Raw genomic sequence first — 17,601 nt, 5'->3', positions numbered from 1 at the left:
CATAAAGGGAATTACACCAAGATTTAGATTATCAGGCTGGTTTGTCAATATTAGGAAAATTTATGCAAAATTCTGTTATTGTTTTTGTAACCTGTAGGCAAAAACCTTTGTTGACGTTTATTGAAGGGTATTTTATTTTACTGACCAGCTAATACACTTTTCTTGAAGTTTCCTAAAGAGGGCTTTCACTGATTCAGCCCCTGAAATGATATGACACCCTAATTGAGTTGCATGATTTGAAATAAAACTTTGAAAGCAACAGTTTGACGTATTGGGAACTAAACGTTTTTACTTTCTTGCTGAGAGTTCAATAAGAAGATTGATGTAATCACAGTGTAAACACACTAATTAAATAAGTTATAACGTGTTGATAAATTAATTTCAGAGTTGCTGATAGGTGCATTTTGGTCCTGTCACTGCGCTCTTGTGCAGCCAGAGCAAAAATGTAGAAAGTCGGAAAAACTGTTGGTACGCGAGTTGCTGACATGATGCTGAAACATGGTGGACATAAATAAACATTGGTTTGATGGTAAGACACTTTAACAAAAAAGTCATGTATTGTACAGTCACAGTCATGTACAGTATCCTTTCCTTTTTGCGCTTCCTTGTTACTCAAATACTGGAAACAGCTGTCAACGTGTTGTTTGACGCTTTGAGCAATAAAATGCAAAACAGCTTCTTTTCGGTGTCCATGTTGCACCGACATGCCGCACATGAACACAATGAAGTCGGAAGAACGACTTCCCAACTCAGGAAATGGGACCATCTAAGGAGCACGTGAATGCAGCATTAGACACAACCAGGTTAGCTGTTTCCTCTTGTATCCGGTCTTTATGCTAAGCTAAGCTAACTGGCTGCTAGCTGTAGCTTCATATTTCACAGACAGATAGTGGTATCAATCTTCTCATTTAATTGTTTGACAGAAAACAAATTCAAAGTATTTCCCAACCGAATCAAGTTGAAGATGTGGCCACAATAAACCTAATTTTACATGCTCAAAGTCTACTTACATGTTTCAACAAGCTCCGACTTAAAGGGAAGATCAACATGAGTGTCTCATTGTCGACACGTAGTACTTACGAATGTAAGGCAGGAGTCTGTTTGAGGCAGTTGTTCAATAAGTTGCATTAAGGGAACAGAAACAGAGTCTTGAAGAAGTCTGTACTGTCAATGGAAAGATGGAACAAATTCCCAAGAATAACCCTTTAATGCAGCTGTACCTGAAAACTCAACAAAGACAGTCAACACCACCAACACGAGTCCGAGTCTTACAGATCAGCATGTGTGCACAAATACACACACTCATAGAAACTCTCACATCTCACATCTCACGTCTACACCGAGCAGTCTCTACATTCACTATCTTTTGTTCTTTCTCTTTCATGTGTACACACACTTCCACTAGAGCATGCTCTTTCAAGTCAGTTCGATGAAAGCTCACATGAGCCACTGCTCCTTCTCTTTGTTGAACTGCTCCGCCCAGCGCCGGGTCAGCTCCAGGTAGTGATCGGGTCCATGTGGCTGATAGTCCAAGTACACACGGGTCACAGTTTTTTTGGGCACGGCCCTCTCTATCTGCGTCCCTTCGTGCCATTCGTTAAAAGACGTGATGGTGACCATCTCCGGCCTCACATTCAGCGCCGCCTGCAGGGCCGTCTCATAGTAACGACCGTTCACCCTGTTGCGGGTGTTGTGGTTGTTCCACGGCCGGATGCTGGTGTCGATGTAACCCGGTCCAACGCTGGGGATGAAGAGGAGATTGTTGCCGTCGCAAAAAGCTTTGATGGCCTTCCAGTTCTGGTGAGAGGAGCCGAAGGAGAAACCGTTGGAAGCAAAAAAAGTGTACATGCCATCAAAGCCACTGGCGAGGATGTCGTGCTTGTGGCGCTCCTCCACGATCAGGGCAATAAAGATGGAGTCGTAGGCTGAGCCGCGCACGCTGTGGGAGCCGGTGGGAGTCAAAAACTCAGACCAGGACTCTGGTGGAGTCAGGTAGGAGTCGTAGACGTAAAATAGAGGAAGACTCTTTCCTGTGCTGGAAGTGAACTTGTAGAAGGCTCCATGCTCACCGTACCTTTAAAGACAATAATAAAATCAGTAAGTTAGTGCTGAAACAATGTATTGATTCATGATTGGTTGATTAAATCAAGAGGCTGCAACTGATGATTTTGAGAGGCTGGGACTGAAACTGTAAACTTTTACAGAAGAGAGGGGTCATTAAAATCGATTCAAAAGGGTTTATCCCCTGAGGAGCCTGAATGGAACAAGCTCGCTGAGTGTGTTTCAAGCTGGGATGAGACAAGGAGAGGAAGAGGAAAGAGTTTATCCACAAATCTACAGAAGCCGAGGGGCAAGTGAAGAAATTCTTTTTTCTGGTGATCCATTTTCTACCAAATCTGATCTAATTTGTTTTCTCTCCTGTGTTTATGACTTGAGAACTGGTGGAAAATAAAGTTTTGCTCACATGATCTTTCTGAGTTCCTTTTTTTTTTCCCTTCATCTGTGAAATTACATGAACCAAAAGAAAACTTTTTTCAGGAGAATTTTTTGAAAACTGAAAAATATTTTTTTAAGGAGAAAAAAAATTATGCGTGGAACTGAGTGATTTTGTGTTTTTTCATGTAAGAAACTCGGGGGAAAAGTACAAATTAGGCTATTTTTTGTGTGAAAAATGTTCTGCATTTTTTTTTCGAATGTGAGGAACTGGGTGGAAAAAAAAAATCAGGAGAAAACATTTTTTTCATGTCTACGAAAGATTTTTTTTTTTTTTTTTTCTGAAGACAAAAAAGTTTTAATGTGTGAAACGGAGCAAATTTTTTTATTTTTCATGTGTAAACGGAGTGAAAAAATGACATTATGACAACAATATTAGCTGTTACGAAGGGGCTTACAAAAGAAAAATCTTTTTCTTGAATTTTTTTTCTTTTTCTCATGAAATTTTTCTTTTTCTCATCGGTTTCACAAAAAAAAATCTTCAAGAAAAAAAAGTTTCACACATGATTATTTTGTTTCTCCTGGAAAAAAAATTTTTTTCACTCGGTTTACATATGAACAAAAAAAAGTCCTCTGAAAAAAAATTATTTTGTTCACGTTTTGACAGATTGGAAAAAAATGTAAAGGAACTTACAAAGATTATCTTAGCAAAACTTTTTTTCCCACCAGTTCTCAAGTCATAAACACAGGAGAGAAAACAATTTAGATCAGACAGGAAAAAGAAACATTCTTCACTTGCCCCTCAGGGCTTCCATACAAATCTGCTCAGAAATCTTTTTTCGGTATGTTTTGGGAACGAGTGGATAATCTGGCTTGATGGCACTTAAACCTCTTAACAAGCAGTTGACCATCATGGGTTAGTCATCACAAACTCATGCTCTGCAGTATTGTTCAGACCTAAAGAGCTTTATTTTAAATGCTAGTGGTGATCCAAAAGTTTTTAAAGATGCAAAATATCTCTGGTTGAATTGTAAGAAAATGTGTATAAAATAAAAAAATAATGCACAATTATGGAGAATATTTTAATTTAATGGAAGGTTGCAGCCATACAAAACATGTTACATATTTGTCTTAATGGATAGATGAGGAATATTCAATATATGATGCATATGATGACTGTAAAAACTTAAAGCAGTTATAATTGATATTTTTATAATAATGTATCAAATCACAATATGAAAGGGTTTGCTCAATGTGATAAACCTACAGAGAATTATCAGCTGAATCTGCAGCTGCCCCTCAGAGCTTTACAGTGTGTTTCAGCTCATTGATTAACTGTCTGGCCCACAACTTCACTGTTTAGGCTGCAGCAGACAGCTGTTTTTGGAGAAAATGCTCTAACGCTCACTGTACGCTACCTGCTCAGCATTAAACAGCAAACAGACACAGTGGGCGACTACCTGGTTCAGTGGAGTCAGTGGAGCATTTAGCAGCTATTGAACTAGATTTTTCCCAGAGCAGTCGGTGGAGACCAAAAACAAAGCTAAAAGAAGAGTGAATACTGGACTTAAAATCGCCAGGTGTGAGAATCACGGTTCCAAATTAATCATTTAAGTTGCTGGATGTGTAAATAAGCAGCCATTTGCTAACAAGATCGAAATATAAACTTAAAAGGTGAAGAAATGTCAATGTTGTGCTCAAGTTTTGTTTCCGCTGCACACATTTGGCAAAGAAAAGTCAGTTATTGCAGTTTTAAATGCTACATAACGGCAAACAAAAGGAGAAATTTAAAAATGTATCCTCTGGCTTGTCCACAACAGGTTTAATAGAAGCCCAGTTCAGGATACCTTGTCATGGACAAACATGTAGGTCAAAGGCAAAAATTCTGACCAAATATTGGTGCTACAGAGAAGGTCAGAGGGTAACTGACTCCTCATTTAATGATAATCGGACCAGAAGGTGCAACTGACTACTGGAGGTCACTATCGAGGCAAAATATCACCGGTTCTTTTTTTAAATGTGTTGCAAACTGAATCTCTTTGGATGTTTTGGGGCTTTGGTGTTTGTATGTATGAGCAACCTTGATACTAAAGGTTAGGAAAAAAAGCTTTTCCTTCATCCCTAAGTCACGAAACTGGCCTTATATAATCCAAAAATGTTTTCTCAGACTATTACAGATTTCTCACTACTGTTGTTTCAACTGTGCATGAAATCTTCAGAGTTGAGTCAGTGGTGAAGAAGTGCAGCCAGTCAAGTGCCTACCTGTCAATGATATACTTGATGTTGTCGTGCACACTCTGGTCGTTTCGTCCTCGGTACGGCTGGATGTGAAACGCAACCTGGGAAAACATGCAGAAAGACACACGCCTCATTGGTTTCCATTCATCATTTTACTGCCATTAAAAAAATATACCACACTCAGCACTTACAGATGACCTTGGCAATATTGACTTAAAATCAACATTCAGCTTCTGAGGAGAGGCTCCTCATACAAAGCTAACAAATGCGACAATATGAACCCTCTGGTTTTTCAAATTAAAGTGTGAGAAGTCGCCAGGGAGAAAATAGCTCAGCAAGATGCATATTATATGAGAGTTTGTACTGTTGTAAATGTGCAAAACAAGTTAGTCATGCACCGTTTTGACCTTATGTGGCCCTAAAGCATAGCATGACATCAGGCGTCTGGTTTACTCCTGTTACAGATGACGTTACTTGTTTACAGGTTTTCTAAAAAAAAAAAACAATGAATAAAAATGTAAAACGCTGACTTTGGCCACCAGCGCTGCGTGCCACTGTTTGTGATTCAAGCGGCTCCTTTTGTACAAGACGTGACTATTAAGAACCGTGTTTTCAGTCTTTCACTTTCAGGACACATTCAGTCACACTGTAGGAGATGTTTTTCACCCTACGGTGAGTGGTGGCCCACTGGAGACTTTTCTAACATGCAGTTAATGGCTCAGTCAGACATGAGTGTTGGTAATAGATGAGCAAAAGCAGCAGAGGAACAAGGGACCTGAAGTGACACGTACACAAAAAGTACTTAAGTTGAATATTTTAAGGCACGGACGGAGAATTCAGCGACTTTGAATAATGTATGATCAAAGTGAAACACTTTGACGGAGTGAACACCCAAGGGGAACAAAGTGAAGGAAAAAGGGCTTTTTAAGATGGAGGAGGCCAACTAAATGGATGCAAGATGTCACTGAGTGAGCTACACGAGGATGACATAACCAATGTTGTACTATGTCTGTCTTGTTCTTGAGAAAGTCTGCATTTAGCCCAGCATTTCACTTGAATAAGAGTGAGAGTCTGCAGCCTTGTGGTTCTGTGAGGCTCTACTTTTGCATTGAGCTGAAAGCTAACAAGCTCTCAATGACATCACTAACTTGGTGATTTTAAGTAGGTAACAATGTCCATTATCTAAGTTTAGCATGTTAATAAGCGAACGTTTGCTAACTGGCACTGAATGTAAGTACACAACATACAGGGTATATATCTTGTCTTGGATATAAGTTCCATATATAATCTGAGGGGGGATGGGTGAGGATGCCTTCCCCCATGTTAACCTGTCATGCTCCCTCTCATCCCCTAGTAGCAGATAGACAGAGGGGGAGACCTGAATGGGAAATGTCCTTCAGAGAGGTACTTTTTACTTTTATACTTATAGTACATTTCAGAGCCTGTACTTTCCTACTTTTACTTGAGTAAAGAAGTTGAATCAGTACTTCTACTTTTACCAGAGTCTTTTTTTAAACACACAAGTATCTGTACTTCCACTGGAGTAAAGAATGTGTGTACTTTTGCAACATCTGATCACCAGAGTTATTCACAATTCATCTTGAGGAGGACATGAATGTGTGTAAATTTCATGGCAATTCATTCAATAGTTGCAGAGACATTTTACTTAAAAACACAAATGTCTGCAGGTAGCGGTGGAGTGAAAGTCAGGGGATTACAAAGTCATTAGGATTCATCCTGTGGGTGCCACGTATTCACAACATCATTTCACAATGACCAAAAAGGACATTTTCCATTTTTCTTCAAATGTAATCTTTGTTGGTGCAGTTTGTAATGTTGTGCCTGTTGTCTTGTTAAATTGTGAGAAAAAGCGCTGCTGGCAAACCGAGTGTGTCACTGTGACATTGAGCATAAGTGTACTAATGGATTAAAGTGATGTTTAGAATAGGCAGAAGCCAAGCAAACTGTTTTTAAACTGCAAACGCCTGAAGATGAAGGAGGCAAGAAAAACATTATCACTTGTGTCACTAATGGAGATTCTAAGTGCTCTGAAGTGCCATAAAACCTTTACTTTGATGGTGTAAGATGCACATAGCTGGCAAAATATCAATTTGATGAAACAGAGGAAAAGAGATCCCGGCCATCTGAGTAAATCCTAGCCTGAGATGTTTATGAAGCCATAACTCTCTGGATTTCATGTAAAGTTAAAGTCCAATAAAGAGAGGCTGAATATGAACCTACTTTGAAAACTGTGAGGTATAAAATGATGTGAAGCCACATAATTATCATCCATGGTGGGGGGGGGCCTCACCACGGCAGATTGCACTCGACTAGAAAACGCAGCTCATTTTCCAAACACGCTGGCCCATTACTCTGTGGTAATTTAGAAGTAAATGAGACAGAGCCGACGCATTTTAATACCTCATAAACATTGACAGCATGAGCCTGGAACAACCCCAGCATGATTTATGCTGAGCAGAGTGTAATTTAGTGCCATGTCATGCAGAAAGAACAAAGGGGGGGGGGGGGGGGATATTAGCCAACACACCGATAAAGGTTCGGACCTTCATAACAATTAGATCAATTTCAACAAAAGCTGAGCACATTTCTTTATGCGAAAGTGTCAAGTTTCATTGGGTGGTCAAAGCCTGTGGACACACAGCATAATGGAGGTCATGTAAGACTGAATCGGTGCATTTAGAAACAAGAAAGTGTGGCTGATGCCATCAGAGGGCACCCATGGGCCATATTCCCCTGTGCACATGCAGCTACATGGCCTACTTACTGGATAGAACTTTTACAGCCCCTCAGGGTGCAGATTGTTCAGGGAGGCAAACTGAGTCATGGGACCCATGATGCATATTCCCCTCTGCTCCCTCTCTTACAACCCGGCCACCCCCACCCCTGTCCCCACCAAACCGCCCCCACCCTCCCCTGGGCAGAAGGACTATTTCAGCTCCACTTCAAACTCGAGGTCGAGCAGCAGCACCGCTGTGGAAGCTCCATGTGATCTGCTCTCCAACTCTGTACACTGTACAAAAAAAAGTACACGAGCGGTGTGTGGGTGCTGCTGAAATACTGTTTAACTTATATAATAAAAAGGTACATCGCTTTCTCAAGCAGCATTACCCAAAGAGGGGTCAGTGTGTTTTTAGCTGCGCGGTGTGGGATTGAGAGTGTGATGGAAGTCGGATTTGTTTTTAGTGAGCCAGCTCTGCTCCAGTTTCCATTCATTTCCATTTCAAGTTGTAAACGTGCATATGCAAACTGGGATTTGAGGGCGTATGAGATGTGATGCTATTGACCTTATTAGCTGAATTATAAGAATACATCCCCCTTGTTAACCTGCCATCCTGCCTCTCCATCGCCTAGTAGCACAGAGAGTGTGCAGGGCCAGCGGGGTTCATTAGCTAAATATATTAGTCTAGTTTGTCTGACTCATTGATCCTTTATCTGACTGAGGTTTGTGCAAATTACAATCTATGGCCCCGACCACGGCAGTGAAACATCAGTAGTCCAACTGTGTTGTGTATTGATAAATCTATGGGGCTGTCCATGGTGCTGGAGTAGCAGATGGATTTGTAATTGTGCCTTTTTTTCCTCTCAGCCCCACCTTCTGTCAGATACGACTTGAATCTATAATATTCTCTAAACTGAACACTATGAATACTCAATTATATACTATACTGTAGTCTATATATGCTATAGAGTAGTGTCCCCTTCCTGACCAAAGTGGCGGAAGAGCGAGAGGATCATAGAGACACACTGCAGCCTGTAGTATTCCTATAATATTCCTATAATCTATGACCATTAAGTAACATCTGTGCTGCTGATAATACATACAAAAGATTTTAGAGAAGACACGATTGCAGATGTAGTTTTTACTGTTTCCTAATCTTGGCAAGACTGTTTCACCGACCAGGAAAAATGCAGTATAAATACATTTTCCAAGTTCTAATTCTGTCTCTGTGTTCATTTATCTCTTGTCATATACCACAAACATGTCCCCCATTTTACAGCAAAATCTCTTCCTTTTCTTTTCCTGTGAAACATTCAAATATTGTTAATAACGTCTTAAACTTGAGGGGTGTATAAACAAGGGCGTCCACAAGGGGTGTGTTGAAACGTGCGACTTTAGGGGATCATATGAGGTCAGAGTAGATAATTACGGCAGCAGAAACATTGAATGAAAGGCGCATAAAAATACATTTATATCTAATTTGTTGGTTAACATTTCTTGGTGCAGACTATTTTTTGCACTTTTTAAACTAAATATGCTTTTAAAAAGTGTTAAAAATGGTTAAGTAGTTGGGATATTTATGTACACATAACTTTATCAAATCAGATTTGGCTCAGGGCGAGCTAAACCCACCCATCATACTTGACAATATCAGTATCATGGTAGGAGTTGTGTGTTTGGATATCAGTTAGCAAAAACTTAGCGAAAGTCTTTCTTATGCTCTAATTTTAATCCAATTTTCCCTCATCCTCCTCCAGATAAGAACAGGAACAATTTAAATTGGATGCCTCTTGTAAATAAACGCCGCCCACATATTCTGTATCACTCAGACACTATATCACATCGCTGAAGATAAAGACGCTCTAGCTTCTGTTTCACTATGATTTTAACTGGTTTGTATCCAAACTCCAACTGATCCACAAAATATTTAGCAATTTTAATAATCGATGACGTAATTTTTTGGGCCAGAATGTGAGGATTTGATCCTTTTCTCTGTCATATATGATAGTAGACTGAACATCTTAATATACTGTTGTATGAATAAAACAAGCAATTTGAATATATCAACATGAGTGGTCAGAAATTATAACAGGCACACTTTTCTTTGCGGTCAATATGGGCACATTTTTCCCCCCGGGCCCCCTAATAGGTTTATCCGCCCGTGAATCTTGGAAAGGTTAATTCCATATTCATGCCCCAATGAGCTACATAAAACCAGTGTAAAGACTCATTCACATGCTGCCTTAGATTGCTCTGTCAAGCAGTTATTTAGGAAGCGTGCCGAGCTCACTGTAATCCTCGTCCTCGGGAGGAGTGCTGCTGTGACGAACAAGACGAGACAGTGCAGGACAACGAAGGACAAACATATCAGATGGAAAGCAAAGTGCATATGTACAGGTATCTGATCCCTCGTTCACAGATTAAAAGTTTGGATTGTTGTTGAAGATTTCTGAGGGTTTATCCTTCCTCTTGGTTTCTGCCTCATCTCGGTATCATTTCCTCATCTTTTTTCAGTAATATAACACCATTTTGGTGTAATTATACAGACCCTCCAAGGGCCTGATATTGCAAAAAAAATGCTCATGTATTATCACAATGCATTTCAGAGATTGGCTGGCTGCCACTTTGATACTAAAAGCAGATTGCAAATATATGTGTTTCCTGAATCCTGATCTAATACGTTTTTGGCTGTCTCCACTGCTCCCGTGGGACCATCTGTCCTCCCGACTCGGGCTACGCTCCTTCCTCTTAGCCTGCCCTTCAGTCGGAAAGAGCAAGAAAATGTTTTAAGGTTGTTGCTTTAGAAAATTCGCCAAATGATGAGAACCAAAGATCTTTACCTTGTCAGCGTTTTGCCGAAATTATGCAAGAAGAAGCACTCCAAAGATAAATGTCCTTCTGTGCAGAGGGAGTGGGAGGAGTCCATCAAAACAAGAAGAAGTGGAAGAGGATTGCTTGGAAAGAGTACACACTCAACATGCTGCTGTACACAGTAATTCTATTTGAAGGCTTTCTCTGCTCTGTTCTCTGATTGTGACCTTTAAGTGCTTTCAATAAATCAGAAAGATAAGCACTTCCTTCTTATTTCAACGAGACACCGAAATGCTCCGTTGATTTGCAGAAAGCATGTCACGGTCTGGTTTTTACACACACATGCCTCCTCCACGCCTTTTATGAAAATGCCATGCTTGCTGGGTCACTGATGACAAGAAAGTATGGCATTAAATTCAATCTATTAGCTTCTCTCCTGACAACATTATGTGTAAAACCTCATCAACTAAGCGTTGCATGTCTAATCCCAGCGTCCCTGCCTTGCCCTCGCAGAGATACATTATGTCTTAGCCCGCAGCCAAACAGCAGACCAGACAAATGTGATATCAAATCTGACAGACTGGCCTGACAAACCTCCTGCCTCCCATCAGAGTTGATTATACGGAAGCCAATATGTGTCAAATCGCTGCTGGAAAATAAATTAACTTTATCTGCACATCAGCATACAAATGCTGGCATCATAATGAATTGTGTTGCAATAATAATCCTTCCCACTACTTTGCTTTGTAATTAACCTTGGTGATAACTTTAGCAAGATGTAAACACACAAAACAACTTTTTTCCTAATAGGTCAGTGACTGGTTATTTTTGAAGTATTACATATGTTTCTATTTTGACTTATACAATGGTTTTAGGGTGAAAAATTTGGGACAGTCCCGCATTACAAGTCCCGAATCCCGAATCCTGTCCTAATTGCCACAAAAATGAGACTAAACCAGAGTTTTGATTAGTTATATCCTCATAAAACATTCAATACGGATCGTTGTGAAACACTTTTTTGGTGTCATCCTGCAGTTGGCTCTGCATCGGCTACAGCATTTCTTATCCTACATGAATTATGGCTGTTGTTCTGTTTTTTTATTGTGTGTACAGTAGTGCTGCAAATGAATAAACAGCTGCAAAGGCAACGTCATAATGTTGAATTAAAAAAAAAACTCATGTGTTTTACTGTTCATCGCCACCGCGACCACATGACCACACCCACCCCCAGGACATGTAAAACATTCATGTGGCGTCAGAATAATGAGAAAAATTTGTTCCCGACTGGGAAAATTCACATGAAAGCTGCCTCAAGGTGAAACAACAAGGTTGGAACTCTCTATATGGCGGACGAATGTAGATGTTTGGTTCATGGTGAGACACTTTTTTATATAAATTCTCATATTAGACATACATTTTTCGCTCATATGTAATTTGCTAAATGGTATTAGGTTGAAATCATTGGTTATCGACGTAGAGTCACCTACATTCATTTGCAAAAAGTTGTAATAAAACACATCTTCTTTGTAACGTCAATGTTGGTCCCACATTACAACTTAAAAGCTCATGAACACACCGAAGTCGGAAGAATGACTTCCTGACTTGGGTCATGGAAACATCCGAGGAGCAAAGAGCAAGTCAAAGGAACATAACTTCAATAGGCTTATAAAAATACAATTACATATCTATATATCATGGGCTTGGATGCGTTTTTTAATTAAAATATTAATAAATAGTATGATGAAAATGCCTGTTGCGGCTTCCCAGCTGACATCGTAAAATGATCTCAAAGGCAATGCAGGCACTCCAAAAAAGAAAATATCAAGAATGGAGGAAGGAAATATTGAAAAGCCTTTATTGCCATGGCTAAATCATTAAAAGGGCAATCATTAAAAAAGCCAACATGTTCCGACCATTAGGTCTTAATCAGGGCTCGGATTTGGCTTTAGAGATGGTGACCTAATTACTTTGTTGGAGGGCCTGGATTGCCTTTGAAATCACCCTCTTCTCCCGTCACACTTTTTGCCTACATTGTGTTTAAATGGAGGAACCAGTCATCTTCTCTTTTATCTGACATCTTGAAATGTTTTGTTCTACCAACACTCCAAAACCCAAAGATATTCAGTTTACAGTGATACATGATAAAGAAAAGCAGCAAGAGGTGAGAACTAGAGAATAGTTTGTCATTTTTTGCCTCATAAACACAAAATTATTATTATTATTATTCTGTTGATCGATTAATCAATTAATCACCTCATCGTTACAGCTCTAAAAATCATAGTAACTCAAACAAAACTTTACAATAATGCCGATGCTTTAATCTGGTTTCTGCCCCCATAGCCTGTCAGCTGGCTGATTTTAACTTTAAAGATGTGGTGTGTTGTGCAAATGCTGTTGGTGCATTATTAATAGCACCTGCTCTGACATAGGAAAACTCTTCACAAGCCTGTCTCTCTCGTCATTTCACATTCATACTCAAAGATAATCTTGTATTTCTCTTTCTCCCTCCAACTGCCTTCCTTGACCTCCCCTCGCTCTTCGCATCTGGAGAGCAATGGACATAAATTGTATCGCATTACGAGCGGGCGTCCACTGTAAAAGTTTAATAAGCCTTCGATATGGTGACAGGAAGCAGAGGGGCCAACATGAACAGTCATTACCCTCAACATGCTTTTTTCCAACCTAATTGGCAATTGGTCACATGGTTTTGCAACCCCCCACCTCTCCGTCGTGCTGATGTGCTCCCGCGCTCATTCATTCCTCACTGAACAACTGATCCAGCAGCAGCAGCAGCAGCAGCAGCAGCAGCACTTTGACCTGTTTTTTTGCTCTAATGCTGGAGATGTCACTACAGCTCCAAACATCCGGAGTCAAATCCCTGAGTAGCAGAGACAGCTTTATAGGAGGCAGCAGAACAAGTTCAAAAGCTCTCAATCTTACTCTCCTGTGACAAAAAGAAACCGCCGCTTCTGTGTATAACTCACCGCAGCACAATGGCTGCTTTGAGCTTACCACCCCGAGCAGTGTTAAGCTCTCGGCTCACTTCTGTGAAGCATCAATAATCCTTTGCTAGCTCCTGTGTCACTGTGCTCTTAGTGAGGTGAAGGGATGGAGAGATCATGGACAGAATCATATTTACACCTCAAACCTCAGCTACACTCATTTTCTTGCTACCATTCAGACATTGACATTTGATTTCAAAGAGCTGGAGATTTTACACAGTTAGTCTACTTTTATTCTACTATACAACGCAATCCCTGTGGTAGTTTTAGCCTTTTTGTCTTTTAGTTTAGTTTTCAATGTGTGAAAGTCAATGGGCACAGTCCAAGCTGGCTTACTGTACTAAATGGTGTGCCTCAAGGTTCTGTGCTTGGCCCGCTCAGTGCACATATGCACAGCAGATGTAGAAAGCCGAAACAACGTAACAAGACAGAAAAAGAAGGGGAGACTCGGCCCTTCAGCCCTCTGCCTGGATTTTCTTATTTTCTCATTTTCCTGCTGCTCTCAGGGAGGCTTTACCAAATCAAAATGTCGGTATTTGACATCCTGGGAATGAGACTCAGCAATCAACTATCTCGTTTATAAAAAAAACTTTGGTCAAATCCTACTGCTTCTACCTTTAAGTTTAATAGTCTTTGAATTATATTTATATGACGTGAGGTTCAGTTAGCTTTGCACAAAAATGGCCAGTAGAAATGTCCTTCAGAGGGATACCTTCTTACTTTTACTTGAGTGAAGAAGTTGAATCAGTACTTCTACTTTTCCCAGAGTCTTCTGTACTTGAGTAAAGAATGTGAATAAGTTTGCCACCTCTCCTTAGGAGGAATGTATTTCCCTTAATAATTATGTGTTTTTAGTATTGTTTTCACTGTTGTTGGATTTTTGTTATTGTTTCATCTGCAACTTGTTATGGTGACATTTTCTGCTTCAAAAGAAGCTGGTTCAATGAGATTGATAAAATAAAGTTTGATTCAATAAAAATAGGGAAAAATAGGTTTATGAACACCCACTGCAAATGCCAATACTAGCATTCTTGGTGATAAAAAACCTCTTCCCTCAAAAGCTGCTGACTAAAGAAACTGGACAAATCACTGAACAATCAAAACTCATTTTTGTGCGATTTGAAGTATGAAGTAAAAATTGAGCTGAATTTAATGCCTCTCAATAGATTTTCGTCTTCGAGCCTTTCCCCACTTTGTTTCAGGTCCTACGCATACACCCTCAAAATGTGCTGATGATTTTTACCTTGAGGTTGTGCCTATATGCAGCATCCAGTACAGCTGGTACCAAATCCTCAGCGGGTTCCCCATTGTCGTCAGCCAGGCCGGGAGGATACCAGGACAGGACGAGAACCCCTGGAGAAACACAGAAACTCATGAGTCTGATCATCCATCCAGGAGCGAAGACACCGGTTAATACCTCAGAGAGCATGTTTGAAACGCATATGAACCTTTAAAAGAGCTATTTCATGCAATCTTGAAATGTATGGATTTCATGCTGATTGTAAGAAATGCTGACAATCCTGTGGGGAGAAACGGGAGCAGAAAAACTTTCGCAGTCATTTATCTACTGTGAGGTTTCCACGCAGCCCTTCACCCAGTTTTACGGACCTATTTAAGACCATTGAACGAACACAGTCAGTTGCTCTTTTATTGAACACACTGTAAAATCTCTGCCCTGGTAATCCATTAGGGTAATTACCGCACATATTTTACAGGACTCAGACAGATGCTGGTAAAAGTTTGTGGCAAGATGCCATTGGCAAGGACGGATTAGGGAGAAAAGGCACGGATATGTAAAATCATTTAGTGTCTCTTTGAGGTGGTTTTGTGTGTCTTTCGGTCACTTTTGTTCTCTTAATGATGGTTTTGCAGTTGTTGTACATGTCTTTGTGGTTGTTTTGTGTCTCGGTTGTCATTAAGTGTATCTTTGTGGCGGTTATGCAACTTCTTTCTGGTAGTCTTCTGTATCTTTGTAGTCTTTCTGCATCTCTCTGTGGTGGCTTTGGGTCTTTTTCATGGTTTTGCGTGTCTTGTGCTCATGTTGGTTCTCTATTATGGTGGTTTGCTGTTGTTGCGCATATACTTGTTGCCGTTCTGTGTGTCTTTGTGGTTGTTTTGTGCGTCTTGTATCTAAATGCCTGCCTGCCCATCACCCACACACTCTGCAACTGATTGATGAATATGCATCTGTCATCTTTCCACTATTTATTATGTCTTGTTTTAGTGGCAATCTCTCTGCGCAGCTCGAGTGTATGACAGCTCATAAATTTCGGCAGAGAAATGCTCCCTCATACTCTGATGCTGCAAGAGAAATAACTCCATATCAGCCACAGCCGTGCTTGGCACCAGAGAGGATCTGGCACATCAGATATGCACTCGGAGCTAATTCATTAAACTCATGTCCGCTTGCTCCGGAGCTGTGGAGACTATTAGATTACAATACCCAACTATGTCTGTGTGTATTAAGAATATGGTCGCTGCTATTCATCTTATTTATGAGCCTGAAGTGGTGGGAAATCAGTCATCAAGCCAAGTGGAACTATTCAGAGTTTGGCTGGCCGTGGTGTCTAATTAAATGGATTGTTTTAACTAAGAATTGCGAGGCAGCACTCCCATGATCCATCTGTCGAGGCGGCGAGGTTTCAGAGGGGGTGGGATGTCTGGTCATCACTCAGGTTGGTGTACAATGACCTACTGAGCCGCAGGACAGAAACATCAGGGCCTATCATGTGTAGGCTGCTGACGGCTGGACACGCCGGGCTGTCACTCGATACAAGGCTACAGGACTCTGCTGTCTTTTAGGGAAGCAATACTATGACTAAGACTAACAAGAGACCGATTAATATTTCATGAGACGTCCACAAAAGATCTCAGAATAGACATGAGTGACATCAGGGTTGGGTGACAATTTAATACTGTACAGTATCTCTCTTCAAATCTTGTAACTACAGTACGCAATCCGAGACTTCTTCCTCTTCTTGACGAGATTAAAGCTCTTTTATCAGATGTGTTTTATGACCGCCGTCACTGTTTTTGTTAAATCTAATTGCCACTTGATTGTTGGTTGTGTGGCTGATAAATACATCGCCATTACATGACCAGTTTAAATAAAGTTACAAAAATATAATGACTCTCACTGAAATTTGTTTGATTTCAAATGTGGTCTTATATAATTTCCTGATATTGATTCCAACCACAACTCCAAACACACTAAACTGAACCACCATCCAAAGTTTCCTGACTCAATTTTTTTATTATGACAGTCAGGAAAGCAAGAAGTTGATCTCTTGATTACTGGAGTTTTTTAAAGTCATGAGATTTCAGGAAAGGCTCAGCGGCAGATATGGGCACTGAGTGTGTGTAGGGAGCTGTCCGGTGGATGTGTGGTGCTGAAAATGTTTTATGCCCCTTCAAGCAGAAACCATGCAGCTTTGCGTTAACTCGGGCCAGACTTCTGTGCAGCTGCTGAGCATTAAAAACAAACACTCAGCTCCTTTTTTTGTTTTGTTTCCATCCCTCCCTTAGAAACTCACGCTGCCCGTTATTGCATCTCTGAACCGTACCTGCTGCAGATGCTCCGATCTGCTCCATGTGGGACTCCAACACGTCCGGATCCCTCGAGCTGTACGGGTTGAGTTCGGGGTAGAAACTGGAGCCGATGTCCTCCGGCGGCATGTGTCTTCCTCTCGGGTAACTGGAGGCGATTTTGGGGTCCCAGTGCGGCACCAGGATGTGGTCCCAGTGGATGTATTTGCCGTCCAGGTGCGGGTTGCCGTACCAGGTGTAGTAAAAAATATGAACATCGTAAAATATGGTCCCCTCGGGGCCGGAGTTGGACAAAGCTGCTTTGGTGTTGCTGCCAGCCGGGCGCGCTTGACCCGGGGACGCGGTGGCGTCACGGGACACGGAGCGCCGGTCCATCTTCCCCCCTATCATCGGCAGCAGCTCCACACCTGGAGCCAGATCCGAGAAGCCGTCACTGGGCTTCAGGGTCCTCAGTCCCATCATGGTCCCAAAGACGAACAGCGTGAAGAGAAAGAGAGCTATGCACGCTTTCCTCCGTAGTCTTGCCATCGTTGCTTCCGGACGAGGACCAGGAGCGCAAATGTAAACCTCTCTGTGCTCTCTGTCCTGCTTCTGCTCTTCCAGCACAGCTACTCTTCAAAGTGTCCTGCAAGTGGCATATCCTTCTGACTTCATCACTGAACAGTGGCTACATGATTGCAGTCCAGTCGCAGCAGACTACCGGACGCGGCTGGTTGTGACATGAACTTTCTTCTGCAGCCTCATTGTGTGCATTCTCCTGATCCTGCAACATAAAGTCACTTCCCCCAGCGCTACTTTCTGCTCCTCTCTCTCTCTCTCGTTTTTAACGCT

The 17,601-nt window shown here is 41.1% G+C and overlaps 1 protein-coding gene across 1 annotated transcript; it reads right to left on the bottom strand.

Annotated features, from left to right (window-relative positions):
* Positions 1 to 887: 887 nt before the first annotated feature.
* Positions 888 to 17,303, bottom strand: LOC141011716 (glycoprotein endo-alpha-1,2-mannosidase-like protein). Its single transcript, XM_073484963.1, has 4 exons — positions 16,788 to 17,303; positions 14,468 to 14,577; positions 4,696 to 4,772; positions 888 to 2,074 (listed from the first exon to the last, which is right to left on the bottom strand). Exons 1-4 carry the CDS (start codon positions 17,296 to 17,298, stop codon positions 1,438 to 1,440), a joined length of 1,335 nt encoding a protein of 444 aa, XP_073341064.1. The 5' UTR covers positions 17,299 to 17,303; the 3' UTR covers positions 888 to 1,437.
* Positions 17,304 to 17,601: the final 298 nt, after the last annotated feature.

This window comes from Pagrus major, chromosome 17 (assembly GCF_040436345.1).
Source record: "Pagrus major chromosome 17, Pma_NU_1.0".
NCBI lineage: Eukaryota > Metazoa > Chordata > Actinopteri > Spariformes > Sparidae > Pagrus > Pagrus major.
Note: the sequence above shows the minus strand (reverse complement) of the source record. Positions and strands in the feature narration are given on the sequence as shown.